The sequence below is a fragment of the Cervus elaphus genome, chromosome 14 (genome assembly GCF_910594005.1).
Source record: "Cervus elaphus chromosome 14, mCerEla1.1, whole genome shotgun sequence".
NCBI classification, from domain to species: Eukaryota; Metazoa; Chordata; class Mammalia; order Artiodactyla; family Cervidae; genus Cervus; species Cervus elaphus.
This window is the reverse complement of record NC_057828.1, coordinates 45,167,542-45,192,354: the sequence shown is the minus strand read 5'-3', so window position 1 is coordinate 45,192,354 and position 24,813 is coordinate 45,167,542. Positions and strand designations below refer to the sequence as shown.

At 44.8% G+C, this 24,813-nt stretch overlaps 1 protein-coding gene across 1 annotated transcript in view; it reads left to right on the top strand.

Moving 5' to 3' along the window:
* Positions 1-24,813, top strand: part of PEX14 (peroxisomal biogenesis factor 14) — a 141,422-nt gene that overhangs the window by 34,068 nt on the left and 82,541 nt on the right. Inside the window, exon 3 of the mRNA XM_043923183.1 lies at positions 15,658-15,742. Coding sequence (XP_043779118.1) covers positions 15,658-15,742 — 85 coding nt within the window. The remainder of the gene's footprint in view (positions 1-15,657; positions 15,743-24,813) is intronic.

Sequence of the window (24,813 nt, the reverse complement as noted above, 5' to 3'; positions counted from 1 at the left end):
GTTGCCGGCACGGAGCTTCCTGCCTTCCACACATCGGCCTGAAACGCTGATTCAGAGGCAGGCGGCATCCGTGGGCCCTCCCAGAAGAAGAGTCTCTCCTTCGCTTTCCTGGCACTGGGATTTCATCCTTGATTTACAGTGTGCAGCTTGTTAGCGCCAGCGGACGGGAGCTGGTGTGAAGGTCATTGTGTCCGTTCTGTCCTCTCAGAGAGAGAGTGAGGGGGTGTGTTTCGCCCCGTGCACTTGCGGTGGTGGTGTTGGGCTTCATGGCCCCCTCTTCTGTCCCAATTGAGTGACTCAAAACCCTGGCCTCTTGTCTTTTTCACCCTCTGTACCGCCCATCATTCAACAGGGGGTTTTGAAGGCCTGATTCAGAATTTCAGGACGAGTACTGCACCACCCAGCAGAGTGCCTCCCCCCTCCCCCCCCCCCGCACGGTTCTCCCCTTCTCAGTCCAGCCGTGACAAACTGACAGATAATTAACAGATTGGGTCCTCCTATCAGGCGAGTCCGGGGCTGGAAGCAGCTTTTGCTTTATACACAGGTCCTTCAGCTGCCCTGTGGATGTGGGTGGTGATGCTCTGAGTGGTCCTGGCAGAGAGGGCAGTGAGTGCTGTGGGAAAAGCAAACAGAATGCTCTTTGGGGGAGAGAGTGCTTAAAAGGGAGTGAGGGGCAGGCAGGTGCCCAGCTTGAAAGCACCTGGTGAAAATACCTGGGCTTGCAGGGTTGCGGTTCTGCACACCATCGCCGGTCTCAGGGAGCAGCGAGCTGGGTTATAATAGGATGCCTGATTACAAAGAACATTTTGAAGGCCACTTAGTCCCAGGTCAGCCTGTGCATTAAGTGCGCTAATCCTTTGCTGTAGCGCTGGACTGGAATCAAAATTGGAGCTACGAAGTCTGTTGTGTTTCAGCTCTGGCTTTAAATATTTCTGTACTGATGTGGCCCTGTGTGGCTTTTTCTCAGCTATCCAACTTTTCTTTCTCCAGTGGAAAGAGAAAATTCATCATGAGAATATTCTTGTCTACCTACCAGTGACTTTGAAAACTGCTTTTCTGCTTGTCATATGTGGTCTTCATGATTTGAAATATTAATGTGTAGATAAATATAGCAATTTGGAGGGGCTACACATAGGCTTGGGTCCTAGGGCCTGGCACATTGGAACAGAAAGAAATACCTAATTGCATCAGAACCACTCTTAAGTTCATGTATGTGGAGCCCATCAAGCTGAAAGCATGCAGACAGCATCTGCTGTTATCAAATCACTCGTTGAGTCCAGCTAATTAAAATAGAGCTTCATTTTTCTGAACCATTGTTTGGCAGGAATTCGAAACGGGTCTAACCCAATTTCTGTGTGTTTATGAGCCTTTATTATATCAGAGGTACTTTTCTGTAAATGTACAGGGCAGCGTTAAATGAATTGATCCACGCAGTATCACTGTAGACGCACTGTGGACTTGCTAATGATTTCCCTTCCAGCTTTCTGGTTTCCAGACATACTCCTTAAAGCTTTATGTTCTGTTTTTCTATCCTCTGCTCTTTGTCCTCTGATTTTTTTTTTTAAGTCAAAAAAATTTAACGTTTTCTTTGAAAACAGGAAATACTTTTTATTTGTTCCCTAATGAAGTTTCTCTCTGTGTTTCTTCCTCTCTTCCTGTTTTTGCTCCTCTTTTAGGATTTGCCTTTCTTTATGTCTTGCTGCTTTCTGTTCCTTTCTTGCCCCTTATTTTTCTCTCTTCTTATCTCTCTTTCCTTTTACATTTTCCTCGGTGCCTCTCCTCTGACCTTCTCGTTTCTCCTTTCGCTCTTCAGTTCTGCCTTCTCCAGTTTTGCCAGTAAAAGGTTCTCATACCTTTGTCTTTACATGCAAATACAGATTAGGGCAGAAAGCGGCTGCCTATGGGGGTGAAGACATCTGGCCTTTGGGAGATGATGTCAGCCTGTTTTGCCTCTCTGAATTTGCTTGTATACTTTATTTTATGTTTTTAAAAGATTTTTTTCAAACCACATCTACTCCACTTTATAGTCTAATAATCTTACTTTGAAGATCAAAAGTCTTACATAAATGCTAACTAATTATTCCTTATAACACTTTGGTGAGTCCCTAAGCAGTTACAGTTCCATTTTACAGATGAGGAAGGAGAAACAGGAAAGGTAAGTAACTCTCTGAAAGTTACTGAAGAAGTTAGTGACCAAGTTAGAAGTAAGGCCGGATCGCCTTTGGCTTTAATTCTTGATTACCACCTCCTGGGAGGTTCCATTTCCCCCCATGAGGATGATGTATCTTTAAGATGAGGGTGAGAGAACACGGTGCCCTTGTCCCCTTTGCTTCATGTACGTTTAGCCTTCTGAAGTTTCATTTGAATTCTGTAGATGTTAAATGAATTTCTAGGTAATTCCTGGGAAAGAAGGATGCCAAACCACTTATGGGCTAGTAAAAAACCCCGTCCATTACAGTCTTGAAGCAGAGCGCTCACTTTCTGTTTCCAGCAGCTTCCAGTAAGTGGGCCCACGTCATACGCACTGGCCCTGGTGATCATAGCATTGTAGGAAGCACTGCCATATTTGATTGAATTTAGCCATCCTGGAATGACGTCTGTATGAAGTCGTCTCTTGCATTACTGTGGCCTTTATTACTGCTAATGCATTCTGACATTACAGGTGTAGCCTTGGCTCTCCCAGAAAGGGCAAGGCTGCTCTTACCGGGCTTAAGAGCAGAATTCGTGAACCTGTTATATAGTGAAACGGGTGTTCACATTTAGTTAATAAGCAGAGTAAGGGAAATGCTTTTATAGAAAAGGTAGCCAAGAGACAGAGGCCTCTCCTCCTTCCTCATCCAGCATTGTCTCAAAAAGTAGATCAGTTAGTATTATTCTCCATCAGAAAACTAGGGTCAGTGGATAGAAGGTTCAGGAAAGTAGATTTCAGCTCAGCTTCAAGAAGGACTCCTGAAAAGGAATTGACAGTCTTTTAAGAGAGTGAGTTCTCCGTTCATTATAAGCATTCTAGTGGAGGCTTGCTAGTCATGTGTCAAGGTTGTTGAAGAGGGAAGTCCTAGGTCATGTATGGGACCAGATGGCTGTCCTTGTCTTAGGTTGTAACTGCAAAAACCACATCTTTGCTTGTTGTTCTTGGTTTTTTAAGTGCCTGGTATTCTGTGTAGACCCAGTGAAGGTTAGTAACTTGTTTTTCAGTCGCTGAGTTGTGTCCAGCTCTTTGCGAACCCCACGGACTGTGGCACGCCAGGCTTCCCTGTCCTTCACCATCTCATGTCCATTGAGTCGATGACGCCATCCAGCCATCTCATCCTCTGTCGTCCCCTTCTCCTCCTGCCTCTGTCTTTCCCAGCATCGGGGTCTTTTCCAATGAGTCGGATCTTTGTATCAGGTTGCTAGAGTGTTGGAGCTTCAGCTTATTTAATCTTTGGCTTCCTGTTTCTTACTCTTACTTGAATAAAAACTGTTTTTTGTTCAGTTCAGGAAAACTACCCTCTCTGCCACCCTCCTGGAATAAGTCATTCTGGGTAGCCACGCTGTTTAGATGGCCATTGAGAGCCATATGAAAACAAAACACGTAAAACTTTTAACTGGGAATTAAATAAAATGGGTTATATGCTTTCTCTTGCTGTATAAGGTAGAGTATCTAAGACTATAATTTAATCCTGATGACTTAGTATCATCATTTTAGATGTAAATGTTTATATTGTATTTTAAGTGTAGCTGTTTTCCAAACCTGTTGAAATACAGATCTGTTGTGTATTTGCTCCTCCTCTGAATGACTCCACCTATGCCAAATGACCCCGGACTGGTAACTTTTTGAGTTTTCTGTTTGCTTTTTATAGAGGAGTCTCTCCTGACATTTGTTGCTAGGCTCTTTTCACTATCTTGTCTTTGTTCTGTGAGTATATCTTGGCTGTCTGGCTTGATTCTCCTTTCTCATTTGCAGTTTTTAATCTTCTGTGATTTGGACACCAGATAACTAAGCTTCTGTATGAAATAGATAGTAAGTAGTGTGAATAGAGCTTTGCTATGTGTAATGTATGTGGAATTTATTTCTTTTTTTGGCAGCAACAATGTCTTCTCCCCCTCTCTCCTTCCCCATCTTTGTGGCTTTCTCCTATTTCTGGCTGGATGAGATTGGAGAGCTGTGCTCCGGAATAGCTCCAGAATACCTCTGGGTCTGGTCCCTGACCCTCACCCATGTCCCTGGCCTATGTCCTATGTCCCTCACCAGTGTCTGCCTGATGGAATCAACTTGGAAATTATGAAATGATGTGGCTTAGAGGGTCCCGAAGGCCATCTGTTCAAGCCCTTCTTTTATAGAAATGAAGGAATCTAAGGCACAGAGCGGGGATGTGAGGGGCCGGGTTCAAGGACACATGCATGTCAGGGTTGGACTCCGTGCGCAGGTTTCCGGCCCACTTTCTGGCCTGCCTCTCTGCCACCTTCTGTTGCCAGCCATCTGAGCAGAATGGGTGTGAATGGGGAAATAGAGGGTTTGCATAAAGTAAGATCATGGAGGAAAGTACTTTGTTGGCTGTGGGCAGGTTGAGAATTAAAGTACATAAATCAAAAAAGGCTTCTGTTTGTTGCAGTGTTTTGCTGTGTTTGCACTCACCACTGATATTGATACTGTAGGAGAAGCTTTAATCCTTTCATTCAAATTTACAAGAAATGCTGTTTCCTTTCAGTTTAAAAAAAAAAGTCCAAGAGAGCATTTGATTTAAGGAACCAAAACTCTAGAAAATGTATCCGGGAGTCCTCGTCAATTTGGGGCATAATGAAATATAAAAAATACTCAATAAAAGCTCCTTTATTACTTTAACTGTTTAAATGTGGAGTTTTTAGCCATCAGGTTAATGTTTTGGTATCATTTTTTTATTTGATTGTGAGCACTTTTCCAGGTAGCGCTGCCACTCGAGCGCTAATCAGATTCCCACAAATGAATGGTGCTAGCTGCAGCCTGACATCACCGCGTTTTTGCTTCGACATTATTTTATTTGGTTTTCCTGTAAAAGTTAATAACTCTGTGTCCATGTGTTTAAACAGGCAAGAAGAGAGAAAGGACAGTGAACAGAAAACGATGAGCGACGTCTCAGGATGCTTTGGCCAAATTGAGGAGATGTAGGGATTTTTGTGATTTTAGTCTCTCACCCTAGCACAAGTTAGGTGTGGAGAATCAAGAAGATTGCACAGCAAGATGGTGATTCTTAATCCTTCCTCTCTGTTCCCCAGACAGAGTGGGAAGGACTTAGAAATGAGTTGCCATTGATATAGAGGAGGGGGAGGAGGGTGCTCAATAGAACTGATTCTTGTGATGGTGAGAACTGATTAAATCTTGCATTAATTGTAAGTAAAATACATGCTCATTTTAGATGACTGAGATTGCTAAGAGCGTTAGAGTAGGACAGGAGGACTTTCCTTTTTATCTTCCCGTTAGAGGTAGGAGACCCTCGTGGCCAAGATGGCTCTGGTGTCTGTCTATTAATAATAGGCCTCTGCTGAATCATTTATTTTTTTGCAGGTATGTTTGTTTGTTGCAAGCTGTCGTTGTTTATGGTGTTTAGTGAAAGGTTACTGAACAGTTCAGAGCCACGGTGATTACCATTTAATTCCTTCTGTGTGCTACAGATTTCTTTGCTGAGCTAAAAATTTCTAAATTGGTTTTGTCAGAGGAGGCAACTAGACTGATACCTCTCTCTCTCTCTCTTTCTTTTTAAAAAGTATTTATTTACTTCTCATTTTTGACCACACCATTCGGTACATGGGATCTTAGTTCCCTGACCAGGGATGGAATCCCTACCCCTTGCATTGGAAGGTGGAGTCTTAATCACTGGACAACCAGGGAAGTCTCTTGGACTGCTGTCTCTTGATTCAGATTCTCTTCCAGATTTGCATCTTGGTGCTAAAGACAGTCTGAAGGTACAGATCCGACCATGGACCATCAGTCCTGTGGACTTTATCTCAATGCCTCTGAAAGCTGTGTGAAATACGATGACTCATTCAATATCCATGTCAGGGGCGTGGCTTGTCTTGCTCTCTGCGCTACCCTCGTTGTGTGGACAAGTTACTCCTGAAGTCATATGGAGCCATGTGGCCCATGTTAGATACCCCTTCTTAGACAGTTGAACTGGCCGTCAACTTATTTCACACGGCTGTGAGGTACGTGTGCTGTCTCTCACCCCCGCTTGCTGCTGGAGCCAGTTCCCAGACTGTACCGTCTTGGCAGGTGGCTGTCCCTGGGCTCTCCCAGGGGCCGCTGTGCTTGTGAAGAGGGCAGCTTTCCCCTGAGAGGAGCTGATTCCACTTGACCGTTTTTGTCATCTTACTGTAAATTTGAAGATTTTTGAGTGCCAGCTTTCTCTCTTATGCGTCATACTTTTGGAACTCTTCTAGTTTTTCCCTTAGGTCACAGAAGAATCTAAAATAATAGCAGGAAGAACCAGGATTTGGTGGTCTTAGTGTGTGTGCGTGCTCAGTCATGTCTGACCCCATGGACTGTAGCTCTCCAGTCTTCTCTATCCATGGGATTTCCCAGGCAGAGTACTGGAGTGGGTTGCTATTTCCTTCTTCAGAGGATCTTCTTGACCCAGGCATCGAACCCACGTCTCCTGCCTTAGCAGGCGGATTCTTTGCCGATGCACCACCTGAGAAGCCCCTGAATGAGCATGGCTGTGTTTCAGTAACATTCTATTCATTGACACTGAAATTCGAAGTTCATATGATTTTCACATGACTTCTTTTGATTTTTGTTTTTCTTAGCCATTTAGAATTGTAAAACTGTTCTTACAGACTTGTGATTGCCAAGATGTGGGGAAGGATGGACTGGGAGTTTGGGATTGTTGTTGTTCAGTCACTTAGTCATATCCAATTCTTTGCAGTCTCATGGATTGTAGCCCACCAGGCTCCTCTGTTCTTGGAATTCTCCAGGAGTGGGTGGCTATTCTTCAGAGGTTCTTCCCGACCCAGGGATTAAACCCCTGTCTCTTGCATTGGTGGGCTGATTCTTTACCACTGAGCCTTAATTGTTCACTTTTTTCTGCTTATTAGGGTATCTAAAGACAATTTTAAGGCTACCCACATGTCATTTCCAGTTCTTTTCTTGCTGTCTTTTCAGATTTGAGCTGTTTCTAAGCTGTGACTGCTTCTTTTTTGGTGTTCAAATCTTTATTTATTTTTGGCTGAGCTGAGTCTTTGTTGAGGTGCATGGGCTTCTCATTGTGGTAGCTTCTCTTGTGGAACACAGGCTCCAGAGCCTGCAGGCTTCAGGAGTTGTGGCATTTGGAGTCAGTACTTGTGGCTCACGGGCTTAGCTGTCCTTTGGCATGTGGGATCTTCCTGGACCAGAGATCAAACCCATATCCCCTGCATCAGCAGGCAGAATTCTTAACCACTGCACCACCAGGGAAGTCCTCAAATCTATTTTTTAACATTTAGAAATGTTAAAAAATGAAAAATTGTCTTTCTCCAGTTTCCTTGTAGGATGTCTGGTAGGAGTGCCATTTAGCGACTCCTCAAAGTTTCAGTTTTGTGCTGTGTGGAGGGTGATGCTCGACAGCATTTCCTGATCCAGAGCTCATCTTCCTGGAGTCCAGGGGCCCATCTTGTTGCTCTCAGAGCAGAAGGTGCTCAGCGATCATGCAGGGACCTCACCCTGTACCACCTGGTGGTCAGCGTCTCACCCCCAGTGATGGCTTGATGCTCAAAGGTGTCACTGTCCATGGTGCAACCTCTCTTCGCCCCCTTCCTGATCATCCCACTTCTCAGTAGCACATGACTGGAGAGAACTTCACACCAGGGTCCATCTGGCCCGATTTGAAAAGAGGTGGGAACTGGAGCTCTATCTGCTGAGTGCGCAAAGGTGCTGGCGTTGAGAAGTAACCTTTGGAAAGCATCAGATGCCACTTGTGATGGGGAGAAAGGGACTAGAAAGTAGAGACAGTGGTGTCGTTAGGAAGGTCCCAGCACTGGGAGCCACATATTTTTAGTGTTGGAGTCACCAGCCACTGCCACAGAGTGAGCTCACAGTTCTCTTCAGGAGCATCTTGGACACTGAGTCATTACATTCCTTTGGAGTGATTCAACTCAACAGCTTGACACCTTCATTAATTTTACAACATGAAGCCTGGGTACTCTCTGCTTCCTCTTTAACAGGGGAATTAGAAGAATATGGAAAAAACAGCAAGGGAAAGCAGAAGAAGGAGCAGTCAAGAAGCTGCTGAAAGACACCATGGGAGGAAATTGAACTCTTTGCCTTTTCTTGGTATCTCCTGGGACCGAGCACCCAAAGCTTGCCACCCGTCGCTGGCACACATAAGCCTTTTTCACTCTGTTCCTGGCACCCTGGCCAATGCTCCGACTTGGAGCCAGCTCGTTTTGCCTTCTCTGCTGAGGTCACTGCTACCGTGATCCGTGTATAATGGCATTTTCCTCCTCTTTTCAGTATGGAGGCTATTACGGTTTCCTCTCTAAACAAGACTTCAAACAATTTGCTGCCAGTTGGATTTCAAAGCCAAGGAAAAGGCAAATGTCATCCTTTTTTTCTCTCCTCTTTGGGTAACTGCTTTGTTGGTTGCATCAAAAATTAGAGGGGCTGCTCTCTAAATTCAGGTGGGGATGCGTGGGGACAGGCATTTAAATTTGCTTTTCTTTCTCCCCAAGGAGAGAACCCTTTTCCTTCTCAACCTTTCCTGAGAAGGAACTTTGATCTCGTCATCCCAGAAAACAAGGGTGTTCATCTCCCGCACAGCGAGCATGTGCAAGCCGCGCTTTCTGTGGCGTTGTCCGCCCTCTGCGCTGGCGGCTCCGCGTGGCAGCTCCGCAGCCCGAGCCCTAGTTCCCTCTGCGCGGCAGGTTGGCACCCAGAGTGCTCTCCAAGTCACCCTTGCGTCCCTAAAATCACTCTCACTGGACAAAAAATAGTGCCTGTTGCCTTTTCACTTCCACATACATTTCTGGAAGAACTAGTTTAATAAAACCACCAACATTCTGACAAGCAGGTCATGCAATATTTTTAACTAGGGCCGAGAAGAAAAATTTAAACGCAGATATTTCATTCGAAGGGTAGTTATTGTGCATATGACATTGCCACCTTTCATAAAGGCTCTTACTGCATATATCAGTGTTTTTAAAGCGAGACTAAGGTCAGTAATGCGTGCTGTGGAATTCCCTAAATGCAGATTTACACAATAGGCCTCCACACACATTGTGTTCTATCATGTCAACTCACGTGCACTCCTACCAGAGATCTTTTATTTCTTTAATGTGAAAAACAAAAGAACAGAGTAAAGTAAAACAAAGGAAATTAGGGCCCACAACTTAATTAGTACAGGGTTGTAACCCAAGTCAACAATGGGAAGGACACAATGACAAAAAGCAGGAAATTCCAAGTTGAAAGAGAGACTCTTTCCTTTAACTCCTTGAGAGCCAGGGCGCTAGCAAGCGCACGGCTCACCCAGGTGCAGGAGGCTGGCTCAAGTACAGCTCCCAGTCTTTTATTTTTGAACTTCCTGGCTTTTTGTTGACTTTACCCTCTCCTTTCCCCCCTACCCCCCATGTAAACGAAAGGTACCTTTGCATGTGCGTGTTAATTGTAGATAAAGGGGCGAAAAGTACCTCTCGATTTTGTAACCCTCAGAGAAGGAGAAAGGGGGGGGGAAATTTCCCTGTCACTGTCATCTGTTCATTTTTTAATGAGCAATTTTAAAAAATTGAAAATAAAAGAGGAAAATGAATAGGTGTTGAACCAGCCCGTGATATGTAAATGCCAACTAGTAATTACCTAAAACCTCAATTTTCATTCTGTTTCATCTTGCAAAACATTTCATTTTCCCGGAGTGAAAACACTTGGTCGGGGCTCGCACGAGGCAGCGGAGCGGCCGCCTCCTCCGGCCTGCGCGCCCGCCGGCCCCGGCTAGGGGGCACTTTGGCTCCGCGCTGTGGTGGCCTCGGCCACGGCCAGCTCAAGGTTATTCCCCTCTTGCCATTCCGGCGGCTCCGCTCCGCGCGGTCGTGGCACCCCTCCCCCCACTCGCACTCGTCTGGTTTCGGGGAGCCTCGTGCCTTCTTGTCCTTGCGGAGGATCATAGGATCGTATTGAATTTTGGCTGACCGAGCCTTCCTCTGCATATTAACTTTCCCCTCTTACCTGCCCACTAGACCCTCGGCCTCCCTGAGTTGCATTTCACACCCTAAGAGCACTTCCCTGCCAGGCTCCCTCTCTCCCTTGGCGATTTCAAACGCAGCAGTCTCTATTTTCCGTTTCATTGCGGCTGCTGCTGCTTTTTCCTCCTTTCGTTTTGGAGGCTGGGGGCGGCTCTTTTTGACTGCTGCTCTCGTACACATTCTCTCCTGCCACATTAGAAGGGTGATTGCGACATGTCTTTTTTGCATGCTTCTAGATTTACTCTGGTTTGGGAGCTGTATTTGTGCAGCATCTTGAGATGTGGTTGGGGGATACCCCTGTTTCCAGGCTGGTTGCCTTCCCCCCGCCCCAGCTTGTTCTCTGTTGAAAAAGAGAGTGTGGAGAAGTGAGAGCAGTGAGCCTGGTCAGGACCCTTAGCTGTAGGTCAGAGAGGCTTCTGGATGCAAAAAACCAGAATTATGTTGTCCTAGGACCCTGGATCTGAGAGCGCTCTGCCTGGAATCTCTCCTCTTTAGTGAGATATATGGCTTCATAATTAGCCCGTTGCATTTTTTCACGAGTGCTAGCATCAGCGTTCTACGATGTGTTCCTCTGATTAACAGCTGCTTTGCAACTATTTCCTTGTGCCACCGATGACCATATTTGTCAAGGAATTCCTGACAGAGTACTGATTTCTTACTAAAATGCAGTGTTTCCATTTGAAGAGGGTTCTCTCATTCTAGGCACTGCCCGGCTTTCCCAGTCACTTCTTGTAAAACCAAGTTGGCTTTGGTCTAACGCTTGTTAACAGGATTCGGGGTATCTATCTACTTTAGAGTATGCGCATAGGAGCCTTTCACAGGCAATTTAATCTCCTGAGCCGTGCATGTGTGGCGCTGCAGTGTTGGAATGGGGTTTCAAGCCCGCCTGTTGGTCATTTTCTCTTGCCCTCTAGTTGTGATCTCTCTGGGTGAAAAAGGACTTGGCTTTGGTTGTTAGTGTCATTAATTTTTGACTATTTTTAATATTTTAAAACGGCTAATGAATGCTTACATTTTTAGGAGATGTGCGTGTTGCACACAGGAGTGCAGACGTTGGTGACATTCCAAGTAAGTGTCACTGGAGACAACACATCAGGTTCACGTGTCAGGTGCAGAGTGCTCAGGCTCCCTCCAACCCCAGGTTCATTGTTAGGCAAGCTCTGTTCTCCCGTCCCCCTTGTGCAGAAAATACCGCCTGCGTTCTGAAGATGATAGTGTGCAGATCTTTTGTAGGAGAGTGGAAAGCATCTAGGAAGCATTGCTTCAGTGAGGACTGTCAGGAACCTCGCTGCTTCTCACCAGGGATTACTTACCCTACACAACGCATTTAACAGCACATAGTTCATTGTAGATAGCCCCTGAGTATACTGTATTCCATTGATTTATACAGTTACAAATCCTGGTCTCTCACACACAAATCTCTCTCAATTGGCCAATCATCTTGGATCCAAAGGTGTTTTTCAATCTGAAGTCCCCTCTTTTTCCCTGGGCTGCTGGCAGTCACTCCGGTGGACCCACTGCCAAGGCAAGAATTTGCTCCTCTTCGCACCCGGGTTTTATCTCTAGCTTTAAGTGATGAATAGAGTAAAATCATCATACTTTCCTAAAATTGCAGAGTCGATGGTGACAGGATGGTTTTGTTTTCGCTTTTTGAAGGAGGGAGGGTGAGACACAAAGCATCGGGTCACAGGAATGGGGTGATGAGAAACTTTGCTTCTGTTTCCTTCTGAGTTTGTCATCTTTATTTTTATGAGACCAGCTACTGATAATTTGCCTTGTGCTCATTAAGAATGCTCTGGGTGCAAGAGAAGGGGAAAGGAGGGCCAGTTCCGTGTCTCTAAGGGACTCAGCAGCAAGTGGTCTCCATGACGCCATTGGAGCTTTTCACCAGGATTCTCCCTGGCTTGCTGCACTCCTACACCGGGCGCAGTAACGTTCCCGCCTCCATTTTACATCTGTGACATTGAGGCGGAAGGTTTGGCCTGAATTTGTGTAATTTAGTTGGGCACAAATACAACCCATGAATAGTCACATTCATCTCCTAATTAGAAAATCAGACGATAATACAGGACAGGCTGCAGGCACCCCGTCATTTCATCCGACAAAAGGGTGTTGTGTCTGTCCAACCTCCGCCAAGGGAAGAGCCCTTGAGCTGCTCCGTGAAGTTAATGAAAAGTGTCCAACAATAGTTGAATGAAAGATGCAAACTGAGGACAGCGTCCGTTATTAGGCGTGTTCAAACCTTTGCATTATGGGGAAAGGTTTGGAGAAATCTTCTGCCATCTATGTGTGAATCATAGGGCTTGCAAAATTCTATGTTGGACGGGCTCTCTCCCACCTTGTTGAAGTGCCAGGTCCTTATGAGGAGAGAGGAGAAGAGTAAAGAGTAGCTGAAGAAATGGCTAGTGAAAGGAGAGGTGTTCTCATATGTCCAGCTTACATGGATGGAGCTGCTTATCTGGGTATCTTTCTTCTAAAGCCCATTATGTTGAAGCTGTTAGTTTGGATGCTTTATATTTTTGCATCTGGCGTAGTGATACCGGTGCTGTTAAATATGCGATTTGCCTGTCGCCTGCATTTTCCTACAAAGATCAAGAGGGACATAAACAAGCCCCAGATATACTTTATGTAGGTGTTTGGCAGTATTATTTTATATGGCTCGAAACTAGTGAATGGGAACTTTAAAAGAAATTGTTCATATTTTTTGCAAGTTTGAAGTGTGCCGGGACTTTGTCAAATTCCCGTTAAAATAAATACGTCAATTTCACCTCCCTTCCAAATTCATTTATCTTGCTTTTTTAAAAGGTGTTTTCTACTTTACCTGATGTTTAAATTGGATTCGCCCGTTTATGCTGTTCTTTGCTATATCCCCCACGTTTTTCTTAAATGAATTACTAATGACAGAGCACTCCATCATTCCCTCTCTGCAGCCACTTTAAGGAAGGCATGGTGATCTAAACCTTTTAACCTATTAAAGATGATTTTCCCCAATTGAATCAGACCCACCACAGGTGTAATAACTAATCATTTAAACTACACCTGCTATTATGTATTTTTAAGCCATTATGCGTGTTGGATAGATGATAATTCATGTTTATTGCATTGTCCGATGGATCCGTTTTGCCTACACCAGGCTGATTAATGTATTTAAAGAAATAAGAGATGCAATTTTTAAAAAAAAAAATTGATGGAATGCGCCAAGCACTGCATTGAGTGCACCATTAAACCCATCAGAACTTTGCTCTCTGACCAGAAATGCATATACCAAGGACTGTATTAAAAAAGCAAGGTGAAACCTGTGCGTTTTAGTGGTAGGATTCTGTTATCTTTCTCTGTCATGGAAAATTTTGGAAGGATGAAGGAAAGGTTTATGCTTCTACCAGTGAACGTCAGGAACTGTGCCGTTGGCATCTCTGGCTTAAGACCTGCCTGCCCACAGTTCCTCTGACACCTGGGATCCGTCCCAGGGTGTGTGGAACCTACCATATATACAGATGCTGTCCTTGTCTTGTATGTTGAAGGTGTATTTTTTCTCCAGGTGAAGAGCAATTAACCCTGAGGCACCTGATCTGGGCAGATGGGCTTTAAGCCTGTGGGCCCTGTGGGTGCAACTGTCCATCGATTCCAAGGCCAGCCTCTCCTCCTGTTTTTCTCCTTCGCCACTTTCCCCTGGCTCTTTAGATGCTTTCCTTTTCTTTTTGCCTTCTTTTCTGTTCGATCTCCTCTGCTCATCCATCACCCCCTCCTCTTCCTCGTCTCCCTCTTTCACTCCATTCCCTTTCCCTTTTCTCTATTCTTTCTTCCCCTGTCCCATCTCTTCATAAGAATGCAACCATTTTGTTGATGTTTGTCAGATTTTTCTGTATTTGGATGCAGCCTGAGGGGCTTGGGAGTGAGTATGTAGTTTTGGGGTTCTAGAATCCTGAGCATCGATTTCTCTTTTGTCCAGGACCGATTGGTTATCACTGCAGTTCATGATGGTAGTTAAAGTGTTCACAGTGTTGGACAGATTATAATCATTCTCAAGGAATGCTCCTGTGTCTTATCGCTGACAGTCCCAAATTTGGGAGTCGGGGATACCTGAGTTCGTCCTTGGGGTAGAGTGTCTTGACGCAAGCCTCCCATGGAGGGATCACAGGAGAAATACATCAGGGGTTTGCCCTGAATTTTTTTTTTTTTTCCCTTTCTGATTTATCCTCATATCTTTTGTTACCAGAGAGGTGTGTCTGGTCTCATGATGAAGTTCATATAAAATATGAAGAAGATATTTGTAGCTTGTATTCCATTTGTAGTCATAGTACTTTCTGTTTGAATCTCTGTTCAATTGCTGCCTTAGTTTGAAAAATCTTAGAAAACTTCCTTACATTTGGCCCTTTAGAAATCTTTTCTTTCAACAACTTATGAGCAAATTTCAGGGTCTGTTGACTTTACCTGTACCTGGAAACTAAATTATTCTTTTGGTTCTGATGAGATCAATGATGCCAGTCGTTTACAGTGGCCCCTTTCCTATGGGGGCAGGTTGGCAGTTCCCACCCATCAGATGAGTGTAAGGGGTGGAGAGCAGACAGGCCGTGTGCAGGCACACGCTTCGTGTGCACCGAGTAATGTGAAGGTTAATACCATCCATAGTTTTCCTTCTACCCCCTGTTTGGCTCATTCGTAGATGGGTAGATTTCTTTAAATAATATTATTTCCAGAGGTAGGTAGATAATCTTTTAGTCTGTCAGCTTTTACCCATGAAACCCTAAACTTTGTCCTTTGAAGGCTCTTTAGAATTCGGCTCCATTGCATAAGAGGGACCAGTGTGAGTGGCCGTGACTTATGTAAGTCTTCCCAGCCAGTGAGTGCTCAACTGCCTTGCCTGGCTCTGTAGAGGCAGCCTGGTCTCTTCCCTTCAGTTGCTAGCAGTGTGGCTTGGGAGGCAGCCTGGACATTAGAAGACAGTAGACTTGTGTCTTCAGCTATATGGCACTCACCATCTGCACCAAAGAATTGAAGAGAATGGGGAGATCAGAGACGGCTTGCTTATTCAGGGAAGACTTCGAGGAGTTAGAACAGCCTATAGCAGGCCTGGGCTGCTGCTGCGTGTGCAGTGTTTACATTGGTAGAGGCTGGAAGGGAAGGCCTTCTAGAAAAAAGGGCGTAGCATGGACATAAATGGAGCGACATGGGTAAGTGTGGCCAGGGAGGGCTCCCTGCTGAGGAGTGTGAAGAATCAGCTCAAACAGGGAGAACAGGAAATGATTATTGCAGGTCTTAAAAGCTGGGCCGAGGGGATTAGATTTGATAGAACCAGATATAGGAAGCCAGTGATGGTAGGGGACCAGCAGAGTCTTTTATTTAAGCAAATTTTACATGTGAGAAATAACTGGTTAGTTTGACCCCAGTATTGCGCTTATTTCTGTGGACCTGGGATAAACGTGTAGGATTCTTAATCTTATAATGTAGACTGTTGACGTTTGCTGCTCTTCTTTGTTTTATCTCCCCTACCAGATTGCCACAGCAGTGAAGTTTCTACAGAATTCTCGGGTCCGCCAGAGCCCACTTGCAACCAGGAGAGCGTTCCTTAAGAAGAAAGGTACAGGTTCCCCATGGCGGTGCACAGTGGCCTACAGAGAGGGGCTGGGACAGGGTGGATGGAAGCTGCCGTATTGATGACTGATCTCTTATAACTGCCCCACTGGTGTGGGAGTGGGGGTGAGGGAGGCCCCCAGTGGGAACGCATGCTTCTTTTCTTACAGTAGAGCAGAGATGCTAGGATTCAGATAATTGAGCGCTAGATGTAAGGCCAACAACTTGGCCCAGGGCAGCCTGGCATCAGCTGTGTTCAGCAGCAGAAGAGGCCGGGAGAGAAGACCGGGGAGGACTCCTGCCCTCTGGCCTGTTCTTCTGATCGTGGCCCTGGCTGCAGAAAGACTGGCCTTAGATTATGAAGTCAGCTGCTTCAGTAAAGAATGAGGAAGAAAGAGATGAATGAAGGACGAGGGAAATGAGATGACTAAACAAGGTCAGGTTAAGGTCAAGTCTGGGGTCAGTCTGATTTACAGATTGAAGTGGTAAATTACTAGTTTTATGGTATTTCTTTAAGCAGGGATTAAATGGATCTTGACAAATTCAATATTGTCTGAAGCAGACAGAATCTCTTTTGGTTTTATTGAAATTTAAGATATGTTTCTTTTTTTGTGAAATATGAATTTTTAAAAAAAAACAGTATCAAACAAAGAAATTTGATTTTTTGCATTCTTTACATTCTTTGCATGTCTAATTTTCTGGAAAGCTAGGAAGTTGTTTAAAGGCCCTTAAACACCATGGGTGAGGGGAAGTGAGTTATCTCTGCTCTCCCTGCCCACCCCCCCGACCCCCCCAAACAAGACTCTTTTTCTTTAAGGAACTGGAATGTTGGTCTCAAAATTCTGGGTTTTGAGCTTTAAGTCATTAGTGGCTGAAATGGAAGAGGGTGTGGCTTGGTGGTGGTTCCTAGGTCTGCTTCATGGTATCCCGCTGAAGTGATGCTTCAGTTCAGAGGACCATGTAAAACCGGGTCCCAGGGCTGCGCTGGCAGGGTTAGGGCAGGATCAGCCCAAGCCTTTCATTCACAGGAAGCTGTTTAGAGGCACCCTCAGGGATGATCCCTGTCTGTTATTGAGTTGATGAGGGGCACTTCCTGGCGGCATCCCGGTTCCCCCCACCCCCAATAGTAGATTATTAAAATTTGGAGTGCACTGGCTGGCCCTTCCACTCCACAGCCATCATGCTGTAAAAGAGTTTTTCCTTGAAATATTTGTACCTATGGGGAGTAATTAATCATAAAAGCTCAGGGGTTTCAGCTCTCTCATCAAAGCATTGAAGCTGGGGAAAGCTGAGCCTAAAAGCTGTGCTGATTACCCGGGGTAACCTGAGACAAAATCCATAGTTGCCAAGAGATCCTTCGCCCCAGTATATTGTGCAATATTATAACTGCCTGATCTTCTCCTCCACTGACAATGACCAGTTATTCCTCATTTTCTCTCAAACGCAGCTGGGTTAGAATTTCATTTGCAGAAGGTATTTAGAGCAATTTAGAGACAAATGTCTCTGGTGTTTGCTTGGCACTTCCCCACTGCAGGCTTTGCTGAGCAGTTTGAGTATCAGGAGCTCCATCTAATCTGTTTAATTTTAATAAATCCCTGACTGGGAGAGGGAGAGAAAAAAGAGAGAGAAACTCTGGGCCAAATAATACTTCTTTTGACTTGGTCAGCTAATAATTACTGTAGAAAACTGTCCTGTACAACTATCATTTGTTGCTCCTTTAAAAACCAGCGACCATCAATTAATTCAGCTCAGAGTGTTTGCCCTGTGCTGAGAACAGAACAGACGAAACTCCTGTGCTCTCAGAGCTTGAGTTCTACCAGGGGAAGGCAGAGACAGCGAAAGAAAACACAAAACATGGCTTATCAGATGGCAGGTTCCATGGAGGGGAGTGCCTGGGTGGTGGGCTGGAAGGAGTCGGTTCAGTGTGGGAATGGATTGTGCTTCTCAGTGGGGTGATTAGCAGGTGTCCCTCGGGGAGGGTGACATGTGAGCGAAGACCTGGAGGAGATGAATATTTGTTGATACAGAGCGGGTGGAATTCCTTTTTGATCCTGAATGTGGTTTAGAGTTTTTAGAATGCTAGGCAGCAGGAAACCAGAGAGGCATCCTACCTTTCTTCTAAAGAGAGTTTACCCCGCACTTAAACCTGGAGTCCGCGGACTTAATCACCCACCTCCATTATCGTCTAAAACACTGCTTCAATCAGTAATTATCTATTTCCGAGTTGAATCCCAATAGAGTAAGTTCTGGCAGGACCTTTTCTGGGCAGAGAATTCCAAGGTTTGATGGGCATCTGGGGAAGAAGAGCCCTCTGTGGATTTAAACTTCACTTTTCACATTTCCCGTTCTCAGGGTCAGGTGTACACAGATCACATTCACGAAGCTTGATACCATCTCCGATGGGCTGAGGGAGGAGGGAATCTTATAAAGCAGTGAGCCTGTGCCCTGTCCCTAACAGTAGTTGAGAAGGAAAGGGAGTTGGCTCTGGTCTTTGGGGGCGGGGAGTGCGTCTGGAGGGGAGGGACCAAGGTCCTGGCGTCCTCCAGGCCTATCTCCCACAGGACTCGCTGCAGTGGAGGGTTGGAGCACTGGGTTTGGGGAGCTCACAGCTACTGTAGTCTTGGCTTTTCTAGCAAATGTCACTTCAGGGAATTGTAGTGGAGCCCTGTCTTGAATTATAATCTTGACTTTCTCTTTTTTTAATAAACATCTCTTTCCCGAAAAGGCAAATCCAATTTTGTTTTTCTTTTAATATTATTTAATATTTAATATAGAAATTGAGGTCCCTGTAGTGCATGTCACTTCAGTGGAAAATGAGGGTTACTTTAAAAACATCAGCTGAGTTTGTTTTATTGTGAAGCTGCAGCCCTGAGTAGGAGCCTGGTTCCACCTCTGTTACTGACAGGTTAACCTGTGCCCTCTGATTTCAGGGCTGGGGAGGCCGGGGGAGCTGATGGCATAGGGTTTGCAAGGGTCTTTTGTGGTTTTGTTTGTTTGTTTATTTTTTGTTTCTTTGAGATCTCTTTTGGATGCTTCAGAGTCTGAACATGGAGTCATTAATGAGAAACATGAAGTTATTAGAATCATTTATCATTTTCTTTGAAGCTTGTGCTGCCAGTTTGTGTAATTTACAACATTTCTTTCTTTTATCGGGAATTTTTTTGGATGCAAGAGAAAAGCAGCTGTTCACCTTCAGAGTATTAGAATAGATGTTTTTGTTTCCCATCCAACCATTTGATTCTGCAGATGACATCAATTGCAGAGTCAGCCACACATGAAGATAATTGGACTGTGTGTGGGGTTTAAGCCCTCATAGAAGGAACGGGTCTATATATAGAAGCAGTTCTTGCCAGGCAGGCATCGTATCTGGGGCTTTAAGCAGGCTACAGTCCAGGAGGTTAGAGTAACTTAAAAACAGCAGTTGGATCAGTCCAGAAAGTTAGAGTCTTGGATGCTGTTGTCAATAAGCTTATGTTGATCTGACACCCTGTCCAACCACAAAATGTAGGAGGCAGTCTGCTTCCAAACATGCTTGGCAGGCTGAGTATAAGGTGGGTAAGAGAGAGGAGCCTATTCATGGAGGGTAAAGGGGTAGATGAGATGGGGGAAAGTAGACTTCTTTGTTAGCTTTCTCTCATGTATCTATTGCAAGACAGAGTTCTAGAAAAGAGATGAGCGTTGTCGGCTTTCCCGTGTGATTTTGCATGGTGGGGCCTGGGTGGTGCTGACTGACCCTTTGGCTTACCTGTTGTCCTTCTCAAGTGTGTAAATCAAGGACTATATTCTCCTTCATCTAATAAATAGAAGAGGGCTGGGGGAGGGTGAAGGAGAACGAATCAAATAAAACACACTACCATGCTTCCTCATTCTAAAAGGTGAAACAAGATCTTATCTCTCTCCTGTTCCTGGAAGCGGAACCCCCAGTAGCAAAACTGCCTCCTTGCTGGAAATGAACTTGAGGAAGAAACCTGTCAGTCTCAACCTTGGTAGTGGGGTAGAGGTGAAGGGCTTCTCTCACTGGAGTATTTTAAGGGGGAGTGTATTCTTACACAGATTTCAATTTAACTCTCTTTTATGACTTTTCTTTTTTATCATTTACGTCCATTTCATGAGGTAGTTTGCATGTCCTTGAATGGAATCTCGTTACCATGAAAGCTTTTTTAGCATTGATTTCATAACAGTCTTAATTTAATAGCTCCGTCATTACTGAGTAGCTCTGGGAGTGGGGCCCTGGCTTTCCAGGTCACTGACCTTTTAATTACAAACCTTGTTCTGATGGCCAGGTTATCGACTGGACAGCTCCCAGCTTGTGCCCCCAGGATGAAAACGAAAATAACTGTTTCCTCCCCCATCTCCAGGAAAAAAAAAAAATTGTAACCTCATGTGTTTCTAAAATTAATTTTCTCCTTCAGCTTTGCTTTATAATTAATTCTTTAATGTGTCTTAGTAAAGCCAGAGTATTTTTATAACACGGTTTTTTTCTAGAGCTTGGGTCCAGCGGATAGCGTGGAGGGGGCAGGGATGAAGAGCTTGCCAGCTTCCACCCCATGCTTGATCAGGGCCTATCTCCTCGTCCTCAGAAACTCCTGCGGCTGAGCTGGAAAGAACAGTATCAGCTCTGTGAGGGGCTGGTCCAGCCCTTCTGATTCTTTGCTAAACAGACAAGGATTGCAGCATCAAGATGTAGACGCATTTCTGCATTTGCTGGAATAATTGAACCTTGCCTATCACAGACGTTCCCATTCTGAGAAAAGGCTAGGGTTGGATGAGTTTTCTTACTGAGTCTTAGCTCCCTGCTAGTCGTGGGTGACTGGAGGACACAGGGACCTCTGCATGGGATTCTGCTCAGTTAGGAGCTTAGAGCTTGGGTCCATCTAGATTCTCTCGTCACTGACAGTGAAGGGGGAGAGAAAAAAGGGAGGACAGTGGCCTGTAAATAGGATGACCACGGGTTCTGGTTTGCCCAGGACTGTCCCAGCTTTAACACTGGAATCCCGCATCATAGCCTGCCCCTCAAGGCCTGGGCAAACAGGTCACCCTCACTGAGCAAGCCTTACTCTGGAGTGAGGGCTACTGAGAGAGACAAAAAAGGGTGTTTTGGGGAAGCCAAGGGAAGAAGTCCATTAGCAGTCAGTCCCCGTGAGTCGGTTCAGCTTGCCCTCGAGCAGCGTCTTACTCAAGCACTTCCTGCTCTCATTGCCCCAGCCCGGTCCTGCTCTGACCCGATGGGGGTCCAGTGCAGAGAGCCTCTGGGGGAGGCCGTGCTGCCCTGCGGGCGAGCAAGGTACTGCCAGAGCCGGAGCAGGCCGGGCTGCGTGTGGCGGCCGCCTGCGTCCTGAGGATGATTGAGCATCGCCATCCATCTGTTGTGAGCGGAAGTCTTTCTTCCCTGCCAGTCCTGCATCTGCATGCCCATCACCTGCTGTTCGGGACCAGCTTATCCATCATCCTGACTGGTGTTCCCCCCATCCATTTTCCTGCTCCCCTTGTTATCCACACTTGTCTTGAGCTCCGCAGATTTTTTTCAGTATTTAGGATGAGCGCTGCAGCAGCTCGGCTGGCTGATCACTGTGGCCTCCTGGTTCAGAGGGGGAGCTGGTAGCACTTGCTCTCCCCAGACAGCTGAGTCAAGTGCGTTTCTACTCCTCTCCCTGCGGTCAGGGGACAGCTCCACAGAGGAGCTTGAAGGGGAGGGGAGACAGCTCTCATAGATTTAGTGAGTGGTTTTGAGATTTTTCTCTGAAAATGAAGAATGACTCCTTCTTTCTTGACTTGTGTGCCTGCAACAACACTGTGAGGAAAAACAATGTGACACCGCCATGTACATACAGTACTGTTTTTATTTTTAAAGATAAAAAAATTTTTTTAAGCAAGATACATACATGGTTTTAAGAATTTAAGCAGTGAAGGATAGCTAGTGAAGAGTAGGTCGTCCTGTCATATCTTGCTCCTGCCCCCGAACCCATCCTCTTTCCTAGAGGATGCTGCTATTCACATTATCTGTATATAGTCAGTCCCCTACATATGAATGAGTTCCATTCCGAGGGCACTTTCCTAAGTCCAGTTTGTTCGTAAGTCCAACAAAGTTAGCCTAGGTGCCCAACTGACACAATCAGCTGTATTATATCATACTTTAATAGGCTTATAATACTTTTCACACAAATAATATGTACATTAAAAATAAGCACAAGAAAAATAAAGCAAGCATTTTTAATCTTTACACTGAAAAGTACAGTAGTACAGAGCAACGGCTGGCATCCAGGAGCTGGCACACAGGTTCATGTCTTAGAAAATTCACAAAGGTTTGTATGTAGGGGACTTACTGTATCATTCCAAAGATCTATCCATATAAAAGCACACGAATATTTAATAACATAAGCACCTTTTAAATACAGTGGTAGAATGTTTCACACTTTACCTTATGCTTGCCATTGTATCTTGGCTTGCATTCGACTTTATACACACAGGTTTGCCTCATTCTTGTCAATGGCTGCATATTACTCCATTGTATTCCTCTGTCATCATTTTTTTGAGTCAGTCCCAAATTAGGGGACATTTAGGATGATTCCTGTCTCTTGTTTCAAACAATGCACCAGGGAATATTCCTGCCTGTATATTGTTGGACACTGTGCTAAACATTTTCTGTATGGTACCTAGGCTATGGTATATTTTTCTTAAGATTTCAGGAGACCATGTCACCCTACCCCCAAAGAAAAGAGAACTGTTTTTTAATATAAACATGACCATAGATAGAAATGAATAAGAAAAAAAGACAAATTATTATGAACACTGGGCACAGATTTGTATTCTGAGGGGACATTCTGGTCACTGGTTACATGAAAAATACTTCTCTTTCTAAAAGAATCTTTTTTTTTTTAATCTCATTTTTTGAAGGGAGGTGGGCTCATAAATTGAATTTTTGATTGAAAATAAACATTCAAATAAATGGAAAGCTTCAGAAACTTGAAAGTGAGTATCTGTTTTCAAATGAAGTACAGTCTGTCAGTATTTCCCAGGGATTGATTCCAGAACCTCCCCCAAAGGATATCATATTTGCATATATCCTACGTATCCTCCCATTTAAATCATCTCTCATTTTACTTATACTCCCCAGTACGATGTAAATGATGTGTAAATAGTTGCCTGCGTTTGACAAATTCAAGTTTGGCACTTTGGAACTTTGTGGAGTTTTTTCCTCGAATACTTTTGATCCATGGTTGGTTGAACCTGCGACTGTGGAAACTGTGTATATGGGGGGCTGACTGAGGATACATCCTCAGTATCCAAGCAGTAACCAATCCAACCCTGGATTGGTTCCAGGGCCCAGTCAGCAACAGGGACTAACAATATCCGCGGAGGCTCAAGTCCCATAGTCTACCCTCTGTATCAGGGTTCAGCATCCATGGATCCAGCCTACCTCGGGTCATGTAGTACTGTAGTATTTATTGAGAAAAATACATGTGTAAGTAGACTTGCATCCTTCAGACCTGTGTTGTTCAAGGGTCCACTGTATGGCTTAGGTTTTTTTTTGTTATTTTTTTTTTTGTTTGTTTGTTTGTTTTTTTGTTATTGTGGGATGTGGTGTGGGTCCTGGGCTGTAACTTAGGTGATCAGCCTGTATTCAGGGCCTGGTATGTGCAGAGTATTATTACATTACGGCTTCATGAAAGAAAAATGAAATACTTGTTTTATGGAGGAGAGGCTCATTAGGAGGTGGGAATGGCTGCCGAGTGCTTATCAACTGTACCAGCGTCTGTCCATGAAACATGGCTGGCCTGCAGGAGTGAGCGGACGCTGCTGAGGGAGCCATGGGGTAGAAGGCTCGGTGGGGTCGTAAGCACCTCAAGGAGGGTGACTGCGTCTTCTCCTCCTGACATTCTCAGCAGCTACATGGCAGCCTCGGCCACAGGCCAGTGAGCAGCCGGTTAAGTGATTGGGTGTTAGTTAGAAGACAGTTACCTGGGGAAGTTTCAAAAGGAGGTCTGTTCTTCGTAAGTCCTCAGTTTTATTTGTTTGTTCAGCCCTGCATACATGGAAAATGGCTTCAGAATCACTACCTAAATGTCTTACCAATACTCTAGTGTTTATATAAAGAGTATTTATATGCAGTTCTTTTTGTCTTTAAGTCTTATAGAATCCAGCGAAAGCATTCTTTTCAAAGTTACTTAGGTCAGCAGAACTCAGTTTCGACCTAGGCACAGAGGGAGGCAGTGGGTGTAGGTGGTCAGAGGCGGGGGAAGGGCAATGTTGGTGAGGGAGGCTCACACGGAGACCTGTGTGCGGTTAGCTGGATTGGCCCATTGGGTCCTTAAAAAGAAGAGAAACGAGGTTGGTGAGGTGGACAGTGAGTGAGAAGCCAATGTTAGGGCTCAATGTGATAAATTTAACAGTTGAGGGCACTTTCGAACCAGTTGAAATACTCCATGAGACTGTACTTGAGGACATTAGGCTCTGTGTGTAAACTGAATTGGCCTGTCGATAAGACCAGCTATGAAGAAGGTCCTGCCAAGTCCTTTGTTAGGTGCAGAAAATCTGGACTTGGAAGGAGTAGCAGTAGAAATGGAAATAGAAGTGACATATTTATGTGCAGAACTTTGTGGTTTACAAAACACATAGATGGCTTCTTTTCTTCTTCACTATAATCGTGCATGTGGTTATAAGCAGGTTAATAGATATTTGTTGAATGAATGAATGCATTTAATCTCCCATTTCACAGGTGAGGAAACTGAGGCTCAGAAAGGTTAAGTCATGAAGATTAATGGCAGAAATAGAACTAGAACCAAGTCTTATGCCTAGAGTTCTTTGAACCATACCATCTATTTTCAGGAAAGGAAGGACAGAACTACAGACAATGTAGAAAAAGGGAGTAAGCCGGGCTCAGTAGTAGATGAGATGTGTGAGGTGAAGGAGACAGGACCAAAGTCGACCCTTAGGGTTGCTGTGTTACGTTAAGCAGCTTTATTGAGATATAACTGACATACAGTAAACTATACACATACTTAATTTGTACAACTATAAAATTTGACCTATGTGTACCTGTGAAACCATTGCTGCAATCAGATAATGAACACATTGGGA